At 30.8% G+C, this 21,169-nt stretch overlaps 1 protein-coding gene and 2 non-coding genes across 3 annotated transcripts; all 3 read left to right on the top strand.

Moving 5' to 3' along the window:
* Nucleotides 1–1,109: 1,109 nt before the first annotated feature.
* LOC114176778 lies at nucleotides 1,110–4,420 on the top strand. The gene is made up of 7 exons (XM_028061939.1): nucleotides 1,110–1,358; nucleotides 1,460–1,516; nucleotides 1,886–2,011; nucleotides 2,872–2,941; nucleotides 3,447–3,539; nucleotides 3,656–3,769; nucleotides 4,046–4,420. The coding sequence occupies exons 1-7, from the start codon at nucleotides 1,207–1,209 to the stop codon at nucleotides 4,097–4,099; spliced, it is 666 nt and encodes a 221-aa protein (XP_027917740.1). The 5' UTR covers nucleotides 1,110–1,206; the 3' UTR covers nucleotides 4,100–4,420.
* Nucleotides 4,421–14,749: 10,329 nt separating this feature from the next.
* On the top strand, nucleotides 14,750–14,822 carry TRNAV-UAC. Its single transcript has one exon. It is a non-coding gene; the product is annotated as a tRNA-Val (tRNA).
* A 277-nt stretch (nucleotides 14,823–15,099) lies between these two features.
* Nucleotides 15,100–15,172, top strand: TRNAV-UAC. Its single transcript has one exon. It is a non-coding gene; the product is annotated as a tRNA-Val (tRNA).
* The last annotated feature ends 5,997 nt before the right edge of the window (nucleotides 15,173–21,169 follow it).

Below are 21,169 nucleotides of genomic sequence, written 5' to 3'. Positions count from 1 at the left end.
AGTTTAAAAAATAGGTTTTGGTTGGATAATGTCGTAATGTTGTTTTCCTTCTATTTTTCTCGAGTTTCCTTCTTCTTTTAAGTTCTTCTACGTTTTGTGTCAGATTGTCCGATTTTTTTGGTTGTGGGATATTTTTCTTCTTTCTGAAAGGCATAATATTTTATTCTTTTTGTAAAGGTTATTTTATTTAACAAAAATTTGTTGATGGCATTTTAGGGTAAGGTTTTTCTTATTCTTCCATTGATTTTTGACAAGGTAAGGTTTTGTGATTTTCGGTTCATCAGGTATTAATTATATAGATATAAAAAATTGTGGGGTTCCTTTGTCCCTTTAAAGGTCTTCAATATTTTTTCGTTAAACTTCTTAAATTAAATTAATATTTTTTTCATCAAAATTAAAGTTGTGAATAAAAATAGTTTGTTTTATTAGTGTAACTAACATAATCTTAGTGTCAGTTTTGATAAAATCTTTGCTCTACTTTAAGAAATTTAACAAAAATAACCAAATTACATCAATTTTTAAAAAATTAGACTAAATTAAAATTAAAAAATCTAAAAGATTAACTTAATATTTTTGACTAAAAAAGTGGATCATAGGAGTAATTCAAGCAAAAATTTTGCATTCCAAAATATTGATTAAAAATTGGTCACAGTAACCCATCTAACATGTAATTTAAAAAAATAATTTAAAAGAAATTTTAATCAATATACACTAAGAAGACCTTAAAATTTTGAAAAAGTTATACAGATTTCTCAAAATTCTAAACAAAAGTTAAAGAAAATATGTTTTAAAAATGTTATTTTTATAAAATGAAGTTTCCATAGTTATTGTTTATTTATAATTGTTATTAATTTTCCTAATAAAATATTTAAATTTAAATATAAAAAACTAAAATTTATATTTTTAAAATTTGAAAGTGAGTTCATCGGTTTAAAGTATCATAATTAAAAACAAGTTTAAAAAAAATCAAGAATAAAAAACCTGTTCTTTTCTTGATCAAACATTCCAAATATTTTGTCTTTCTAAATATCCAAATCATAAAAAATAGTGCTAAAAGGAAGATTCCCACCGTCCACCTTCTTGTATTCAACACATGATTCACACCTCATTCTCAAATATTTAATATCACATTCTTCAACGTTCATAAACAGACCAAGTTCTTTAATTTTCTCACGATCACACCTTCACTTTCACCTCCCAACAACAATGGCTTACGTGACTCCTGCAAGCTCTTTCTGTAGCTACCTCAAGTTTCCCTCCAAACCCAACAATGGTAGAAGTAGCTTTTACTCTTTCCCTCGCATTCTGTTCTGTCAGAAGCACCAGGATGATGTTCCCACCGACCAAATCCACCGAAGGTCCTTCACTCTCTCGCTTTTCTCACTCTTTTATATGGATTGATCATAACCATCTTCTAAAATTTATTGACATCTAATTTTATTTTTTTTGTATATTGAAGAGCACTCATTTTGAGAAGCAGTGAAATAGCGACCATTGGTGCTATCTTCAACTTCAGGTACCCCTCCTCTGTTTTGGGAAAAGTTTCAATTTTTTTAATGTAAATTTAATCTAAGATTTGATTTTGTTAATGGGTATTGAGACCCTTTTGGATTTCAGTTTCGGTTTTGCTTTGTGCTGGAAATGGGTGGTGGTTAAAAAAGAGAATTTGGTTTGGGTTTTGTGTTTTGGTAATGCTCTGTATCAGATATCTATCTGTTCGTCTGTTCAGTTAGTTGTTTCCTGGTTTGTTTCTTATGCTGTTCTTCTGTTTTAGTTTCCCTTCTCTGTGTATATAAGTCCTCTGCTGGACTGAGTTTTTATCAAGTCTTATTAATCAAATAAGTCCTTCTGCGATTACCACTCTGATTTGCTTTATCTAACACAGTGGGAAAAAACCTGATTACCTTGGAGTGCAGAAAAATCCACCGGCATTAGCTCTGTGTCCAGCAACTAAGAATTGTGTATCAACCTCTGAAAATATCAGTGATCGCACACATTATGCTCCTCCTTGGTAAAACTCCTCTTTTTTTCCTCATTTTAATTTTAGTTTTGGTTTCATGGGATTCTATGAATATGTGAAGTAAATGCAATCATTGCAATGTTTTAGTTGTGTTTAGATTAAAGAACTTAAACACCTTAGTTATTTGTTTACTGATTATGTGCTCATAACGAGAGTAATTATGTATAATTTGTTACTAGTATTAAAAAAACATGGTTAAATTATTTTCATAAAGTTCTAACCTATTTTCACAACCTATTCTTGAAAAAAAAAACGAAATAGACTGAAAACAACTTATAAAGATATCGTAAGTTATTTTAAACACCATGACTTGCAAAAATACTTATAAGTTAAAAGTTTTTTCAAACATGTTGAAAGTTCAAGTATTTCCGTTTTTGTTGTTCTTTTGAGCCTTGATTTTCGGGTAAGTATCAAGTGGTGTCAAATTTAGGTATTGATGAGTATCTGGTAAACCAAATTTAGGAGATAAGTTGTGAAGGCTTGTTTCTTTATTTTTTGGATTTAGTTCAAAAGGATGTTATGGAATATTTGTGAAAATCAAGTTGCAATAGCAAAGTGCACTTTGAACAATTTATCACGATTTAAACACCTGAAAATTGTGCAACTGGCGGCTTTGGACTATTGACTGTTGAACAATGTTTACTTGACAGAAGAATTGGATTACTGATCACACAAATATTGGCCGGTGAAGTTGTACAATCTTTACTGTTACTATTTTTTTGATAAAAGAAACTTTTCTCTAGCTTGGTCTTTGTATTATTGAGTATGGTCCCACCAAATTCCAAACTTTATTATCGGAGATGGATGAATCATGATGTCACTTTGTTTTAATTGTTTTCTTTCGTTTTCAGGAACTATAATCCTGAAGGCAGGAAAAATCCTGTGAGCAGAGAGGAAGCCATGGAGGAACTGATAGACGTGGTAAAAAATCTAACTGAACTGAAGCAATGAATTTTATCACTGGATTGCAATTGTTCTTTCCCTTCCCTCACTCTGTCAAAATTCATTGTAATTTATAAAATTTATCAAACTAGGGTTAGTACTACACTTTGCAACACACTCTCTCTATTGCAATTTATTTTCTGTTATTGGTTAAACTTTATTGAAAATTATAAAGTCACAAAAGAAACTTTAGGAGGGTAACCTACATACTTGGTTGGTTTTTAATAACTTTTTACCAATAATGAAGAGTTATCTAAAAGAGTGTTGAAGATCCTTCTTTAATTCATGTAGTCAAATCAAAATATTTGAGTCGAGATAAGATAACCCTTATTACTTGTCTGTTTTGTAGGATCAAATCAGATCTAAACTTTAATTATAGTGCTAACCTTTTTCTAGTTTGTTATATATAATTGAGTTGTAAAAGCTGGATATTTGCACTTTTTCAATCATTTATGTTAAAAACCAGTTCCCATGATGTTTACAGATTGAATCAACAACACCAGACAAATTTACTCCAAGGATAGTTGAAAGGAAAGAAGATTACATCCGTGTGGAGTATCAAAGCTCAATCTTGAGGGTACGTGTAACTTATATCTTAGGAAACTCATCATGAAAAATACAATCATTTTATATATTTAAGTTGGTATCATCAACCATCTCTAATTTCTTTTTTTTTTTGTCATATTCTATCAGTTTGTGGATGATGTTGAGTTTTGGTTTCGACCTGGCAAGGGTTATACTGTGGAGTATCGATCTGCATCTCGGGTGGGAAACTTTGATTTTGATCTGAATAGGAAAAGAATAAAGGTATGGTTTTAAGTTGCATAAAGAAATTATTGGTTTGCAGGGAAAAACTTCCTTTTTCTCTCATATCATGTCTTGACACTTGTTAAAGTTTTTAATGATTCACTAAATTTGTGTCTAAATGATTTTCTTTTTTTGTAAATTAGTTAAACTAAAGGTAAATTCAGTTAACTGTACTTTGATCAGAAATAAATTGACATTGTTTTAGAAGGTAGAGAGAAAGAATGCAAATCCTTACCTTAAATATTGTTGTGATGAAAACATCTTGGTTGGTGTCAGGCACTGCGACAAGAGTTGGAGAAGAAAGGATGGGCATCTCAAGACACAATATGATGAATAAACTAAGGCACAAGTCACATCATCGTCTTCATCTTCGCAAACATTATTTCATAGACTGTGTGTGACCTTCTACACTTTAGTAATTGAAATGAAATCTCACAGGATCATCATTGAAAGCAATATTTTGTTTCATGATTAGAATTGTGGAAATCATTGAAAATTGTGGCAATCTTGGAAACATGCTTACCAAGATGTAAAACCTTGGTAAGACACTATCCAAATGGGTATAAGATGATGAATTCTAAGATGTGGTTAGAGAGAGACTCTTATTGAATAAATCCAGCTATACTCAATCACAAGAAAATCACAAGAAAACTAAGGGTCTTTATCCGTGAAGATTGATTTGGTGAAGAGGGAGATGATGAATTTGAGTAGATTAAAAGGTGAAATTTGTGTTGTTTATCGAAAATGATTGAATTTAAGTAAAGTTTCTAAAAGTTTGAATAATTTGATTGATATGATAATTTAAAAATTAAGTTTAGTGGAAAGAAAAACAAGATTAACAAATTATTATTTTTGATGTTGAAAGTAATTTAAAATTATATTTAGATGAATTAGATTTATTTTATAAATAATATTTAATGAATAAATTGGAAAAAAATTTATTTTAATAAAAACATAATAAAATACAATATATTTACATATTGAAATTTTTTTAGTAGTGAGTTTAGCAATTTGAGATATTAATTATTGTTATAAACATAATTTTAAAAGTAATATTTTTGCATTATTATCCTAATTATATGCAATATTATTAGATCTGTATCATTAATTTATATAAATTAAAATAATATTTTCATGAATTAACTTGAATTATGAAAAAAAATAATAAAAAGCATTACGATAATTTTATACAAATTACTTTCAGAGACAATGGCAAAATAATGGAATTTCTCAATTTTTTTCCTCTCTCTTTCTCATTATAAGGGAACACCTTAGTTATTTTCAAATCATTACTCAAGTATTCTAAGTACCCTCAAATAAACATATCGTGAGGGATAATATACATTTGAAAAATTCACATGCTCAAAATCAGGTTAATAACTATTTATTATTTGGTTTAAATTTGTTTTTAAGACTAGTATAAATACATAGTCTTTGGAGTTGTAAAATAGCCAACAAACCACGACAACTACAATTACATGTAAATACAAATACAGAGTTTTGTTATGTGTGTTATTTAATAGGGTAATTTGATTAATTAAGTGTTTGTACCAATAGTATCCTTTTAATAATGAAATTAATTCTTCTTTTTTTTCAATTTTATTTGTATGAAAATTTCGTTTCCCCAACATTTAAAGGAATGGAATGAAGATGTAACCCCTATCTTGAAGTTCATTGATTTGTGCACTCGTTTTCTCTTTAAAAGTGAGTTCAATCTAAAGTGGGTTTTTCAAGAATTTGAAGAATTTGATTTATTGTGGAAAGTTTGTCTTTGTTTCGCCTTGTATTAGAAGTTACCTTTGTGATCAAATTGGATGTTCTATTTTCTAATTTTAGATGTATCTATGTCATGTTTTCAGAGGATTTTTTTATTTCCTCGATGCATTAACAAAAAACATGGTACAAAAAAAAATTGGAATTTGGTTAATAAGGTCATTTTAAAGTCTCAGATCTTGAATTATTGTTTTTGTAATTAGATTAACTAAAAAATTTCTTCCGTTTAGATTTAACTCATGCACCCCAACATTTACACAAGTTCTTTTATCAAGCTACTTAAAAAAGTTTAGAAATATAAATTGACCATATCTTCTAGGTATATCAAACTCTGATTAAACAAATTTATTGTATTTTGTGATTATCGTGCTCCATTTATGGGATGACATAATACATTGATGAAGTTAATCATATTGATATATTAAACAACTAAAAAAAAAAACAGATTACTTTGGTTTTCATGTAATAAAAATGTTATCTTATACACTACAAGAATCTACAAAAATGCTCAAAAGAGAGCATCGGATTATAATAAGACACAAAGGTGTCTCTTAGACCAATGCAAAACCGACTTTAATAAAAAAATAAAAAAATAATGGTTTGGAATATGACTATATTATATCGTTGAGAATTCAATTATATCGTTGAGAATTCAATTGAGTCTTAGTTTTATATTGAGTAAAAATGAGAAAGTATTATATAAGGATGAAGCATAAATTTTTCTTAAAGTTTTGGGTTGAAGGTGATGTCAATTTCTTACATGTGAGTTGAACTCATGTTTTATTTGTGGGTTAAGCTTATGTTTTATTGGTATTGTATTGTCTTTACCTAGTGATCCTTTAATAAAAGATCTCTCGCTTAATTATTATTTAAATATTTTTTATGAGTAGGATTTTAGCCTTTATACTATCATGGCCTTGGTAAAAACACTTGAACAAATAGGGTAAAAGAAAAAATTATAAATGGCTCACTTGGATTTCAAATTTGGTGAAAGCCGATTTATCAATCAAAATAGACATCTCGAGTGTCCCTCCTTCTGGCATTTAAATTGAAGTATCATCCATTCATTCTTTATCCCTAAAGAAAAATAAAGTTGTCTTCTAACTTAAAAATTAAACAAAAGTATCAAAATTTAAACTTCAATATTTAAATAGGATTCGTTTTAAATAGAATATCACATTACCACTCATTACTTCTCCATCTATTGACAAACCACAAGAGAAATGAGCATGCAATCTTTTCATGCGCTACATGCAGCCCATATCCTATAATTGGCTCCAAGTTCTCTATGTAGGTTCCATGTTAGAGATAAGAAAAGAGAAGAGAAGGTAATTGTATAGATATGTATAAGTTATGAGAACAAAAATATATACAAAATGTGTTCGATGAAAACAACTAAAATATAGTTTTCATATTGATTTATTGAAAACTTGTCCGATATATAAAGTACAATATCCCATAATATAAGAAAAAAAAATAAAACTTAATATATCATTATAATGTTACATTTTATATAATTTTATTATATAAAATTATTATTCACTATTTTATTATGGATTAGCATTAATCAATAAATTAAGTTATTTATTAATATTAATTATATTGCACATAATTTATTATTGTATGGGTAATCTATATAATTTTGAGTTTCTGATGAACCATCCGTGATGGGTTGGATTGTTTAGTAAATGGTCTGTGATGGGCTTGAATAATCAGATACATTTTGTAGAGGTCCCTAGTCTCTGCTAAGAGGTTATAAAACTGATACCCCATTAGTCAGTTCTAAGTGTAACAACGTAAAACACTCTTACGTTTTAGAATATCTATGAGAAAGAGAACAATAGCATCTCATACTACGTGCTTCCATGGATCCTTCATTGATTTCGGGTACACAATTTTTAACTCATACTTGAATATGTTTTTGAATATATTGTATTATTGTATCTTATATATATATATATATATATATATATATATATATATATATATATATATATATATTATTCCTATCATATAATAATACAAGAAAATAAAATATATGATATCTCCATCAATAGAATTAAAATCAGGAGATATATGATTTTAATTCCTGATTTTCTCCTTATTTTAATTCTATTGATGAAGATATCATATATTTTATTCTCTCTTTTATTATCAAATATTTATGTATTATGATGATATATTAGGTTTTATTTTTTTTCTTTATATTATGGGGGATTGTACTTTAATATTGGACAAGTTTCCAATAGATCAATATGGAAACTATATTTTAGTTGTTTTTCATCAAACACCTCTTGTGTATATTTTTCCTTCTCATAGCTTATACATGTCTAACATGGTATCAGAGAGGTTATAAAATTGATACCCATTAGTCATGTTTAAGTTTAGTCATGTTTAAGTGTAACAACAACGTAAAACACTCTTATGTCATAGAATACTTATCAAAGAGAGAATAGTAGCATCTCATACTATGTGCTTCCATGGATCCTTCATTAATTTCGGGTACACAATTTTTAACTCATACTTGAATATGTTTTTGAATATATTGTATTATTGTATCTTTTATATATATATATATATATATATATATATATATATATATATATATATATATATTATTCTTATCAATTGGTATCAGAACCTATAAGATACAAAATATAATTATTCTTGTAGAAGTGTATCTTAATTTTCATAACTATTTACTGAGGCATGAAATATTAAATGGAGATATTAACTTTCTCCCTTCAATTAGAAAATTGATGAAGGAGTTTAATTAATTTTACGTGTTTTGTTCTCGAGTGCCATGAACATTAATTGCTATTTGTCCATATTCTCTTTTTCGTTTTCGTTTTTCTGGTGCTGCTCCATGGTAAAATTATTGCTAATTAATGAATTTTCAAAAAGGGATTAAAATTATTAAAACCCCAAATTAAAGAAACCCTAACCCTAATTAAAATCCCTTTCGAACCCTTCATCATTCTGCTTGGAAATCGAACGGTCTGTCACCGGCGGCAGAGCTACGGCGCATCTGGCTTGATTCGGTATCTGTCACTGGTGCGGTGAGTGCGGTGATGATATCGCGGAGGTGCCCAGTCATGGCGGTATCGCAAGATATCGTCGCTTAAGGACCCTTTCGCGATTGTTTCGCAATGGTTGCAGCGATGGTTTCATCGCCGAGGTTCGGCAGTGCGAATGGTGGTCGTTTGCTTGAACTAGTGGTCCCTGTTCACGTCACGGTGGCTTGCTTTTTTGTTCTCTTGTGATGGGACGCGATTTTGCTCACGGTTAAGAGTCGTAGTTGTTGCCAACGACGTCGATCAGATTCTGATGTACGTAACAATGGTGGGTTTTCACGGTGTTGTGTGTGGTGGTTTGCGCAACAGTAATGTTGGTGGATGATGGTCACATTTTTTGGGCCTGTGTTTTGCACCCTAATAGCCCATGAAATGTTTTTTAATTAAAAATAAAATAATAATAATAATAATAAAATAAATAAATGAAAAAAGAGAGATAATAATAAAAATAATAATTATTATTATTATTATGATTTCATGTATTATATAACTTATTATATTTTTGTTAAGCATGATATAATTTTATATAATTGTTAGCTCACCTATCGTGGGTACAGTTGTATAAAATTTATTGGGAATAATATAATTTAATTATTTTATTAATTAATTTTATATTACATTAATATTAATCATACCCTATCGGTATTTTATTATTAATGTATTTTATTTTTCTTGATACAATGTATTTTTTGAATTTTATTATGTCAATTATTTGTCTTGTACCCTATCGGTATTAGATTTCTTTTGACATGAGATGTGCATTGTATTTTTTATTCTAATTATATTTCTTATTATTATGATTCGGGACCCTTAGGCGGGATCATAGTAAATGAGAAATATTTTGATATTATAGGCATATCTTGTTGTGTATTCAGAAACATTTACTTTGTTTATTTACACAATAAGTATGTGTATTAAATGTTTCTTTGTTATTTTGATACCAGCTTCTTTGCCTGTGCCACTGACTTCGGTCAAAACTTTGAATGGGACAAATTTTGAGGACTAGAAAGAATCTTTGGATTTATATCTGGTAATTACCAATATGGATTTTTCCTTGAGAGAAGCAAAACCTCTTTACGCCTAAGTCCACTAATGTCCAGAGAGCTTCTCGTGAAAAATGGGAATACTCGAACAGGGTGTGCCTGATGGTGATGAGATACACCATGGAGAAGTCTATTCGATAGAGCATTCCGGATAATAACAATGCTAAGGATTTTATGATATTAGTTGGTGAGAAGTTTAAGACTTTTGACAAAGCTCAAAAGGGTCAATATCTGTCACTTCTTGAGAAGACCAAATATAATGGTGTCAGTAGTGTTCGTGAGCATATGATGAAGCTTGTGCACTATTATAACAAACTCAAATCTCTAAAGGTAGAGCTTGGTGATAGTTACTTGATATGGCAGATTATGGAATCTCTTCCTTCTCAGTTTGATGTGTTGAAGACTTCTTACAACACTCAAAAGGAGGAATGGACAATTTATGAAATGATACCTATTATTTCTCAAGAGGAAGCATCGATTAAAAAGACCAAGTCTCATAGTGTGTAGTTCACAGCTATTACTTCTGGCACTAAACCTGTGAAAAAGGGATTCAAAGGTAAATCTCGTCCTAAAAAGGGGAACACAAGGAAAGCATCAGTGATTTTGGAGCCTAAGAAGAAGTACTTCAAGGGGAATTGTGCCTAATGTAAGAAATTTGGGTACAAGCTAGCTGACTGTTATATTCTTAAGAAGAAGAATGTTGATAAGGAAGGTATACTCCTATATGCTCTAGCTTGTTTTGAATCTAATGTTGTTGATGTTCCTACCAACTCTTAGTGGTTAGACTCGGGTGCCACTATTCATGTTGTGAATTCTTTACAAGGGTTCAAAAGTATGAGAAAACCAAGTGATGTCGAGTCCAAGATTATCATGGGAGATGGAGCTAGAGCACTACTTGAAGATATAGGAGTAGTTTCTTTAAATTTACCTTCTGGACATGTTTTGTTATTGAAAGATGTTGTTTATGTACCTTCTATGAGAAGGAATTTGATTTCAGTTTCAATTTTGGATAAATGTGGCTACACTTTTGAATTTGGTAACAGTAAACTTGTTGTTTATCCCAATTCAATTATTGTTGGCTCAGGAGTTTTATATGATGGACTTTACATGTTGAATCTGAATGATATGTCTGTTAATTCTGTTATTGGACATAAGCGTAGTAGAGTTGATGAAAATTCCTCTATGTTGTGGCATAGATGTCTGGAACATATTTCTAGACCTCGGATTGAGAGGTTGATTAAAGAGGGTATTCTGCATGATTTGAATTTTTCTGATTTTGATACTTGTGTTGATTGCGTTAAGGGCAAGCTTATCGCAAAAGTAAGAAATACAGGAGCAAACAAGAGTGACAATATGTTGGAGCTTATTCATTCTGATATATGTGGACCTATCACACCCACTTCCATGGAGGGATATAGGTATTTTATCACATTTTTGGATGGATAGATCTCCTATAGGAAAAATCAAGTTCCTTGGATGCTTTTAAATCTTTCAAAGCTGCTATTGAGTTGAAAACAGGAAAGAAGATGAAATGTGTAAGGTTTGACAAAGGTGGAGAGTATTATGGCAGATATGATGAGACTGGAAGAAATCCTGGACCTTTCGCTAGATTTCTTGATGAATGTGGTATTGAAGCTCAGTATACTATGTCTGGTACTCCTCAACAAAATGGAGTTGCAGAAAAGAGGAATCACACTCTTTTAGATATGGTGGGATGTATGTTGAGTCATTCCTCTTTACCGGATTTCCTTTAGGGAGATTCTTTAAGGACTGTTGTGTATATTCTTAATCAAGTACCTAGCAAGTCTGTTTCAAAGACTCCTTATGAACTCATGTTTAGGAAGAAGCCAAGTTTGAGACATTTCAATGTGTGAGGCTGTAAGGCAGAGGTGAGGCCTTATAATCCTTAGTTAAAAAAACTTGATCTTAAGACTGTCAGTGGGTTCTTTATAGGTTATTTTGTGGGTTCTCATGGTAGTAGGTTTTACTGTCCTTCTCACTTTATGCGGGTTATTGAGTCTGACCATGTGGTATTCTTTGAGGATGATTTGGATAGTGGGAGCAATGCACCACAACCAGTCACTCTTAGAAGAACCCGCATCTTGTGTATATTTTTCCTTCTCATAGCTTATACATGTCCAACATTGTATCAGAGAGGTTATAAAACTGATACCCCATTAGTCAATTTTAAGTGTAACAACGTAAAACACTCTTACGTTTTAGAATACCTATCAGAAAAAGAACAATGGCATCTCATACTACGTGCTTCCAGGTACACAATTTTTAACTTATACTTGAATATGTTTTTGAATATATTGTATTATTGTATCTTATATATATATATATATATATATATATATATATATATATATTATTCCTATCATATAATACATGAATACATGATAATAATACAAGAGAATAAATTATATGATATCTCCATCAATAGAATTAAAATCAGGAGATATATGATTTTAATTCCTGATTTTCTCCTTATTTTAATTCTATTGATGAAGATATCATATATTTTATTCTCTCTTTTATTATCAAATATTTATGTATTATGATGATATATTAGGTTTTAGTTGTTTTTAATCAAACGCCTCTTGTGTATATTAGACAAGTTTCCAATAGATCAGTATGGAAACTATATTTTAGTTGTTTTTAATCAAACGCATCTTGTGTATATTTTTCTTTCTCATAGCTTATACATGTCTAACATGGTATCATAGTCATTACCTTCTCTTCTTTTGTCTCTAACATTCCATGCACACAAACCGGATAAGTCACAAAATTAAGCAAATGAACCAAAAAAATATAAACAAAAAGAAATAGAGAATATTAGTTGAAAAGACCGATATGAAAGTATAATTTGGTTAATATAATACCATGTTATTGGGAGACACTATGTTTGCTTATAAGAATTTATTGTATCCGTAAATTGGCGAGCGAGTATTTGCATCTTTGTTTTTGTTGATTCACGTGGATATGCAAAGATGGATATGAGAAAGAGTGTTGCACCATCTTCGCCGAAGCGAGAAGTCTTGCAAGGATACAAAGTAATATTACCAAAATGACCCTCCTTCTTTCTTCCTTTTTCTGCATTTTATAGACTTTGTTCTTATTGAACCCTACATTTGGTTGTGAATATAAGTGTACTAAACTGATTCTTACAGCTTTTTATATTTTCGTTATTAATTTCCATAACTGATTCCATGGGTTTTAATATTTTAAGAATTGATTCCCATGAATCTATTAATTTTGTAGAATCGATTCTATGGCTTTTGATATATTTAAAATTGATTCTCTCTCTGTCAAAATAGATTCTTTAGTTTTAATTCTTATTTTTATAATAATAATAATAATTTAAACTTATATCACATTTATTTTCAAGGTTAAAATGATCGTCATCTAATTTTATCCATTAAAACATTTTTTATCTATCATACCTATGACATCATACACAAACTTTCACAAATTTTCATCTCAAATCCACTCAAATCACACCATGTTTCCCTTAATCCAAACAACACCACAATCTCCTCTTTATCCCATCACATTCATTCATTCACTCTTCCTCAAATTTTCTCTTAATCTAAACACACCCTTAGTTTCGTAACATATTCATCATTGAAGAGACAAATTTAAATTTATAAATACGTACATAGCATTATAACATACAAAAATTAATGTGTTATTATGTACAACTTTTCATCATAAATTGAGTTTAGTTAAAAAAAAGCACAAAAAAAACTTCAAATCTAGTTGTGCACTTGAAGCTTCTTTAGGTTAAAGGATTGGCTTGAATAAGTTTTCAGTTTCAACAACATGCAGATGAAAAGTCAATAATTGTATTGTAAATGCGAATGGGCAAAAATTGAATTAATTCTTGAATCAAAAGTTGAACAAAGAAGCATAAGTTGTTGTGGTGTAGTGGTTATCACATTTGTAACATCCCAAAACAAAATTTCCAAAAGAAAGAATCTTTCAAATAGGTCATTATGCATAGCAAGGATAAAAGAAACATTATGTATAAACTAGTAAGCACATGAAACAAAAAAGAAAAAATAAACCACAGAAAGATACCCATTACCAATTCATAATCATGCATAGACTCTTAACTTTCTTATACATCAACCATCTCAAGAACACGGATAAACAACCAAAGGTCAATCCCCCTTATCTGGTACCCCTTGCTCCAATTGAAATTACTAGAGTCCTTCTTGCCCCACACTTGCTCTAGCCTTGGTCTCTTCTCTAAATTTGCTCTCAATCATCAATACTTCCTCTAATTAGTGTCCATAATGTCCTCTCAACAGCCCTCACAATATGGTAGTCTAAAAAACCCACTTTCCTCCAACAAAATTGATCTTAACTACACTTTAATTAGGCTTAATGACTAGAAAACGGGATTGCATTAAAAATGGTTCTAATTGCCATTCAAAACCATTACTAGATGGTTTTTCCAACCCTTCCATCTACCCCTTAAGACGGCTAGGGTTTATGCTCCTTCACTGTCATGCCAAAAAGAATTTCGAAAAAAAAAGGACTTTATTTGCACACCAAGGTTCAAACACACCACCATCCAATTGTCAAGTCAATGCACAACCAATCAACCAATTCATGTTTCATTATAATTCCTATACATATAGGATTATATTACCACTCATCATGACCAATCATATTATCAAAACAATAAACAATTAAAATAACATAAGACTTGAACCCAAGTCCCCTCATAATAACCAAGTACTCTGAACCATTTAAGATAGTACTTTTCCACATCATAAAATCCAACATTAAATGTCATAAAGGCTCCCACTATCTGCATTTATTAAATAATTATTTATCTAACTATTTAATCTTCTCAGGTCTTACAACGTTAGTCTTACAAACTAAAGGTCCCCAATTCGATCCTGGGCAACAACAAGTATATTTATTCAAAATCGTTTTATTAAGTTTTGGATCTATAAGGTTGTGTTTGTTCTATTTAAACCTTTATGTGTTACTAAGCCTCCATCAACATTAAGGTGATGTCTAGTATAAAGGTTAAGGTTGGAAACATTAATCACAAGTTGAACAAAGAAGCATAAGTTGTGGTGGTGTAGTGGTTATCACATTAGTCTTACACACTAAAGGTCCCCAGTTCGATCCTGAGCAACAATAAGTATATTTTTTCAAAATCTTTTATTTGGACCTATAAGGTTTTGTTTCTTCTATTTAAACATTTAGGTGTTACTAAGCCTCCATCAACATTAAGGTGATGTCTAATACAAAGGTTAAGGTTGGAAAAATCAATCAAAAGTTTAACAAAGAAGCATAAGTTGTTGTGGTGTAATGGTTATCACATTAGTCTTACACACTAAAGGTCCCTAGGCATCAAATGTCTAGTACAAAGGTCAAGGTTGGAAAAATCAATCAAAAGTTGAACAAAGAAGCATAAGTTGTTGTGGTGTAGTGGTTATCACGTTAGTCTTACACACTAAAGGTCCCCAGTTCGATCCTGGGCAACAACAAGTATATTTTTTCAAAATCTTTTTATTAACTTTTGGACCTATAAGGTTTTGTTTCTTCTATTTAAACTTTTAGGTGTTACTAAGCCTCCATCAACCTTAAGGTAATGTCTGGTACAAAGGTTAAGGTTGGAAAATCAATCAAAAGTTAAACAAAAAGGCATAAGTTGTTGTGGTGTAGTGGTTATCACGTTAGTCTTATGTAACATCCTTTTTTTTTTAATAAATTGTATTATTTATTTTAAATAAAACACTTAGAAAATCTTCTATGTTTACTAATGTTTTGTATTTTATTATGATGTAGTTTAAACATTAAAAATATTATTAAATAGGTGTGTGTAAAAAAAAAATATATGAAGAATTTTCTAAAAGAGATAAAAAAAATAATATAGAAAAGAAAAAGAAAAAAGAAGAAGAAGAAAGGATAAGAAGATAAGAAGAAAAGAAGAAAAGATAAGAAGAAAAGAAAAAAGAGAGAAGAAGATAAGATGAAGAGATAAGGATTATCTCTTCATTAATGCATGTAATCATGATTTTGAAAGAAAAGATAAGCACATGGCTTGCTTATATATATATGGGATGAGGTTACGTGAAGGTAAGGAAAGAAAGAAAGAAAGGACAAAGAAAAAGAGAAAGAGAAAGAAAGGAGAGAGAGAGAAAGAGGAAGAGAAAGAAGAGAGGGAAAGAAAGTATAGAGCAAAGATTCAAAGAGATCTTAGTCCTCTACAAATATTATTAGTGTGCTCTTCAATCAATAAGGTAAGGGGGAGTGAGGTTAAGCTCTTATATATTAATCTTGATAAGCTCATGGGTTTTATATTAATCTTTTATTTATTTTGATTCATATTATTCTATTTACTTTCATTTAACTTATTTTCACTTATTATCCTCTTATATTTATTTTATTTAATCTCTAATTATATACTGATCCTGTTTATTTATTTATTTTATTTAATCTCCAAATATGTATTGATCCTGTTTATTTATTTTATTTAATCTTTAGTTACGCATTGATCCTATTTATTTATTTATTTATTTTATTTATCTCCAATTACGCACTGGTCCTATTTATTTATTTTATTTTATTTACCTCCAGTTACGCACTGGTCCTATTTATTTATTTATTTTTATTTATCTCCAGTTACGCACTGGTCCTATTTATTTATTTTATTTTTATTTATCTCTAGTTACGCATTGGTCCTATTTATTTATTTTTTTATTTTTATCTCCAGATACGCACTGGTCCTATTTATTTATTTTATTTTTTATTTATCTCCAGTTACGCACTGGTCCTATTTATTTATTTTATTTTTATCTCCAGTTATGCACTGGTCCCGTTTAATTTATATTTTTATATTTATTTATAATGTTCTAATCCTTATCTAATTATTTACTTAAAGTTCTTGCTTTGATTCTTATTTTATCATTATTTTATAATTAAAAATAAAAATAAATGTGAAGTGAAAGTAAATATTATTTTATTCAGTGAGCTTGGATAGAAGAAAATTGCATATACATTTTATCGTTGTTTTATATTCTTTGTATATTGTTTATACAATGACATGAATTGATAGTCATCACATTTTATGACCTTTGAAAATACCCAAGAGTGTGTGTCAGTTAAGTAAGAGTTAAGTCTGGTTTCAATAAGTTGAGATTAAACCAGTGTCAAAGTATTTGTATTTGGGAAGTCACAGTTTGGTACACTGCGGGATGAAAGGCAGGGACCATGGTTGGGTCTAAGGAAGTTTTACCAAGTAAGTGAATATCTGGATAGTTCAAAATAGCGCACTGGACTAGGATATTCATAGGCCAAACTTGGGACTATCCGATATCTGCTCGGCATCGCCAAGGTTAGGTAGTGAGTATATATCTCTTTTGTGAGCCGATGAATGGCTAATATTCTCGAGAATGAAATAATTATGATTGTACCAATGTTTTATGAGAAATACTCAACTACCTAATCACTTCCCAAAGGAACTTTTGATGTTCAGATTGGATCATCATAAGTGAAATATGGATCCATATGTCTGGTAAAACAAGATCAAGTTTTGTGGTTGTAGGTCCAAATCTAGGCCCCCGGTGTCTGTATTGTTTGTTGAGTTTATTAAGATTGATATTTAAGGCTTATAAAGACCTCACTCCTTTCATATTTTTCTTTCATATGTACCTGTTGCATGAGCAGAAGATGAACCTGCTCAATGAGAGTTGTTCGGGATATTATTGGTGGATCTTCTGAAGATTGACTCATGGATAATTTTTATTAATATATTTAGGAGATATTAAAAATACAGATAATCTTCTATTCTGATGTAGAACTCTTAATATTTTACAAATACATATTTTTGTAACATTTCATGAACAATTATAGAGATGTATACTATATATGAAGTTATGTTATTATTAATGTTCTCTCAAGGATAATCGTATGGAAAAAAAAATTTGATTCCATATTTTTTTATCAAATAATAATTATTTAGTATAGTAGTCGGGGCGTCACATTTAGTGGTATCAGAGCAGTTCCTTCTGTCAAGACCTTGGGTATGGTGTCTTCCATGTTTGTAGTCTCTACTAGTAAGTAGAGGTGCAAGTTGTTTGTTTATACATTTTTCTTGTAAAAGAGAAATGCAAGATAAGTAGACTAATAAAAGTAAGTAATAACAACAATTAATACTTGTAGTAAGGATAAGTTTTAACAATAATTAAAAAAAAATCTAAAGAAAACTAAGGAAATTGTTCATTCTTTCAGGAAAAGATGGATAACGGACCAAACATTACCAATGGGTTGTTGGAAAGAATGACAATTGTCCTAGAAAATATGAGCCAAAAACAAAATGTTGAACCCATGGAAAATCAAGGATTAGAAACCTTTCGCAGGAATAATCCACAAAAATTTAAAGGGGGATTTAATCCTGAAGGTGCTCAGTCATGGATAGCAGAAATTGAGAAAATTTTCATCGCAATGACGTGTGCAGATGCAAATAGAGTCACATTTGCTACATTTATGCTCGTTGAAGAAGCTGAAAACTGGTGGAGATTTACAAAACAACAATTGGAGGATGAAGGGAGACAAATTTCTTGGGAAACCTTCAAACAAAAGTTTCTGGAAAAATATTTTCCAGAGGATCTTCGGAGGAGGAAAGAAGTTGAATTCCTTAATCTTCGTCAAGGAATCATGTCTATAGGAGAATATGCAGCAAAGTTTGACGAGTTGTCAAAGTTTTGTCCTTACTTTCTTGATAGAGTTGATGAACGTTCCCGTTGTTCTAAGTTTGAAAGTGGACTGAGACCTGATATTAAACAAGCAGTTGGTTATTTAGAGATTTCTTCTTTTCCCACTCTTGTAAACCGTTGTAGGATTTATGAGGATGATACTAAGGCAAGACAAACTTAATGGAGGCAAGGAGGGCCTTTGAGGCACAAAAGAAATGATTTTAATAATAAGAAACCCTACCAACGTCCATCTCATACTTCGTGGAATTCTTCAGGACAAAGACATTCCTCTGCTGCCAATAATTCAGGCATAACCAACCTTATCAAATGTTTCCACTGTGGAGGACCTCATCTGTCAAGAAATTACACCACAAGGACTATAACTTGCTTCAATTGTGGAAAGTTGGGTCATTATCGTACTGAATGCAAAGAGTTAATTAAGGAGCAAGGAAGTGGGGGAAGCAACAACAGAGGAAATAATCAACTTGGAAGACTAAAGACAACCGGAAGAGTCTTCACGATGAATGGTACTGAAGCTGTTCAATCTGAAGATCTAATCCAAGGTAAATGCATCATAAATGGTCACCTCGTTAATGTGCTATATGATTCAGGTGCTACTCATTCTTTCATATCACATGAATGTGTCAAACATTTAAAGTTACCTGTCTCTTTATTACCATATGATTTAACTGTGTCTAATCCTACCAATGTTCCAGTCACAACTTCACTTGCATGCACAAATTGTCATATTTGTATAGGCAATAGAAGTTTTTCTGTAAATCTTATATGTCTACCCTTGTCTCATTTGGATATTGTTCTTGGAATGGACTGGTTATCTTCCAACCATGTTCTCCTAAATTGTCACGAAAAGACTTTAATTTTTGAATCACACATAAGTGACGTTTTTGACTCAAAAGAATTAAAACAGAGTACTGCCAACCACAATGAAATCCCAAAAGGATCTCAAGTATACATGATCTTAACTTCTTTAAAAGTCAAGGAAATTCCAGACATTAATAAGTTTCCTGTTGTTTGTGAGTATCTTGATGTTTTCCCTGAGGATGTTCCTGGCTTACCTCCACAAAGAGAAATAGAATTCACTATAGACTTGGTACCAGGATCAAGACCTGTGTCTATAGCCCCTTATAGGATGTCACCTCTAGAGTTAGCAGAGTTGAAAAAACAAATAGAAGAATTGTTGGATAAACAATTCATCAGACCTAGTGTTTCTCCCTGGGGTGCACCAGTATTGTTAGTCAAGAAAAAGGATGGCACAATGAGGTTGTGTGTGGATTATCGTCAACTTAACAAAATCACCATTAAAAACAAATACCCTCTACCAAGGATTGATGATTTGATGGATCAATTGAGAGGAGCTGTGGTATATTCCAAAATTGACTTAAAATCTGGCTATCATCATATTCGAGTCAAGGCGGAAGATATTCAAAAGACAGCATTTAGGACAAGATACGGTCATTATGAGTACTTAGTAATGCCTTTTGGTGTGACCAATGCTCCTGCCATTTTCATGGATTATATGAACCGTATTTTTCATGAATTTTTGGATAAATTTGTGGTTGTTTTCATTGACAACATTTTAATTTATTCCAAAAATCATGAAGAACATGAGAGACATTTGAGGATTGTGTTACAAATTCTAAGAGAGAGACAATTGTATGGAAAATGGTCAAAGTGTGAATTCTGGTTGAAAGAAGTTCAATTTTTAGGACATGTGATATCACAAAATGGCATTGCAGTTGACCCCTCAAAGGTTCAAGCGATATTGCTTTGGGAACAACCAAAGAATATCACAGAAATACGTAGTTTCTTAGGATTGGCAGGCTACTATAGAAAATTCATTGAAGGATTTTCTAAATTAGCATTGCCTTTGACTAAGTTAACACGTAAAGGACAACCTTTCGAATGGAATGAAGCATGTGAGTTTAGTTTTCAAGAGTTGAAGAAAAAATTAACATCTACACCTGTTTTAATCCTTCCTAACCCTACAAAAAATTTTGAGGTATATTGTGATGCATGTGGACAAGGATTAGGATGTGTGTTGATGCAAGAAAGAAAAGTTGCAGCTTATGCTTCACGACAGCTCAAGCAACATGAGCTTAATTATCCTACACATGATTTAGAATTAGCTGCAGTGGTGTTTGCGTTGAAAATATGGAGACATTACTTGTATGGAGCAAGGTTTGAAGTTTTTAGTGACCATAAAAGTTTGAAATACCTTTTTGATCAAAAAGAGCTAAACATGAGACAACGTAGATGGATGGAATTTCTTAAGGATTACGACTTTGAGTTGCAATATCACCCTGGAAAAGCAAATGTTGTTGCGGATGCTTTGAGTCGAAAGTCTATACATGCATCCATGATGATGATGAAGGAATTGGATTTGATAGAATCATTCAGAGTCTTGAACTTAGTTGTAAAACTTAGACCTAATAGCATATGCTTAGGAATGTTAAAAATATCAAGTGAATTCTTAGAAGAAATAAAAAGAGCTCAAGAAATAGATAAATTTTTGCAAGAAAAGTTGATAGCAAAAGTTGAAGGAAAAGAATCTGAATTCCACAAGGATTCAAATGGAATCATCAAGTTTAGAGATAGAATTTGCATACCTGCAAAAGAGGAGTTGAGAAAGTTGATAATGGAGGAAGCTCATAAGAGTAGCTTAAGTATTCATCCGGGTGCTACAAAGATGTATCAAGACTTGAAGAAAATGTTTTGGTGGTCTGGGATGAAGAAAGCAATAGTGGAGTTTGTTGCAGGTTGTCTAGT

Source organism: Vigna unguiculata, chromosome 3, assembly GCF_004118075.2.
Source record: "Vigna unguiculata cultivar IT97K-499-35 chromosome 3, ASM411807v1, whole genome shotgun sequence".
NCBI lineage: Eukaryota > Viridiplantae > Streptophyta > Magnoliopsida > Fabales > Fabaceae > Vigna > Vigna unguiculata.
The sequence above is the reverse complement of the archived record's forward strand: the minus strand, read 5'-3'. Positions and strand labels throughout refer to the sequence as shown.

Coding starts and splice junctions, on each gene's coding strand:
- LOC114176778 (XM_028061939.1), top strand. CDS start 1,207: ATGGCTTACGTGACTCCTGCAAGCTCTTTCTGTAGCTACCTCAAGTTT. Junction 1,517..1,885: donor GGTGCTATCTTCAACTTCAG/GTACCCCTCCTC, acceptor TATCTAACACAG/TGGGAAAAAACCTGATTACC. Junction 3,540..3,655: donor ATCAAAGCTCAATCTTGAGG/GTACGTGTAACT, acceptor ATATTCTATCAG/TTTGTGGATGATGTTGAGTT.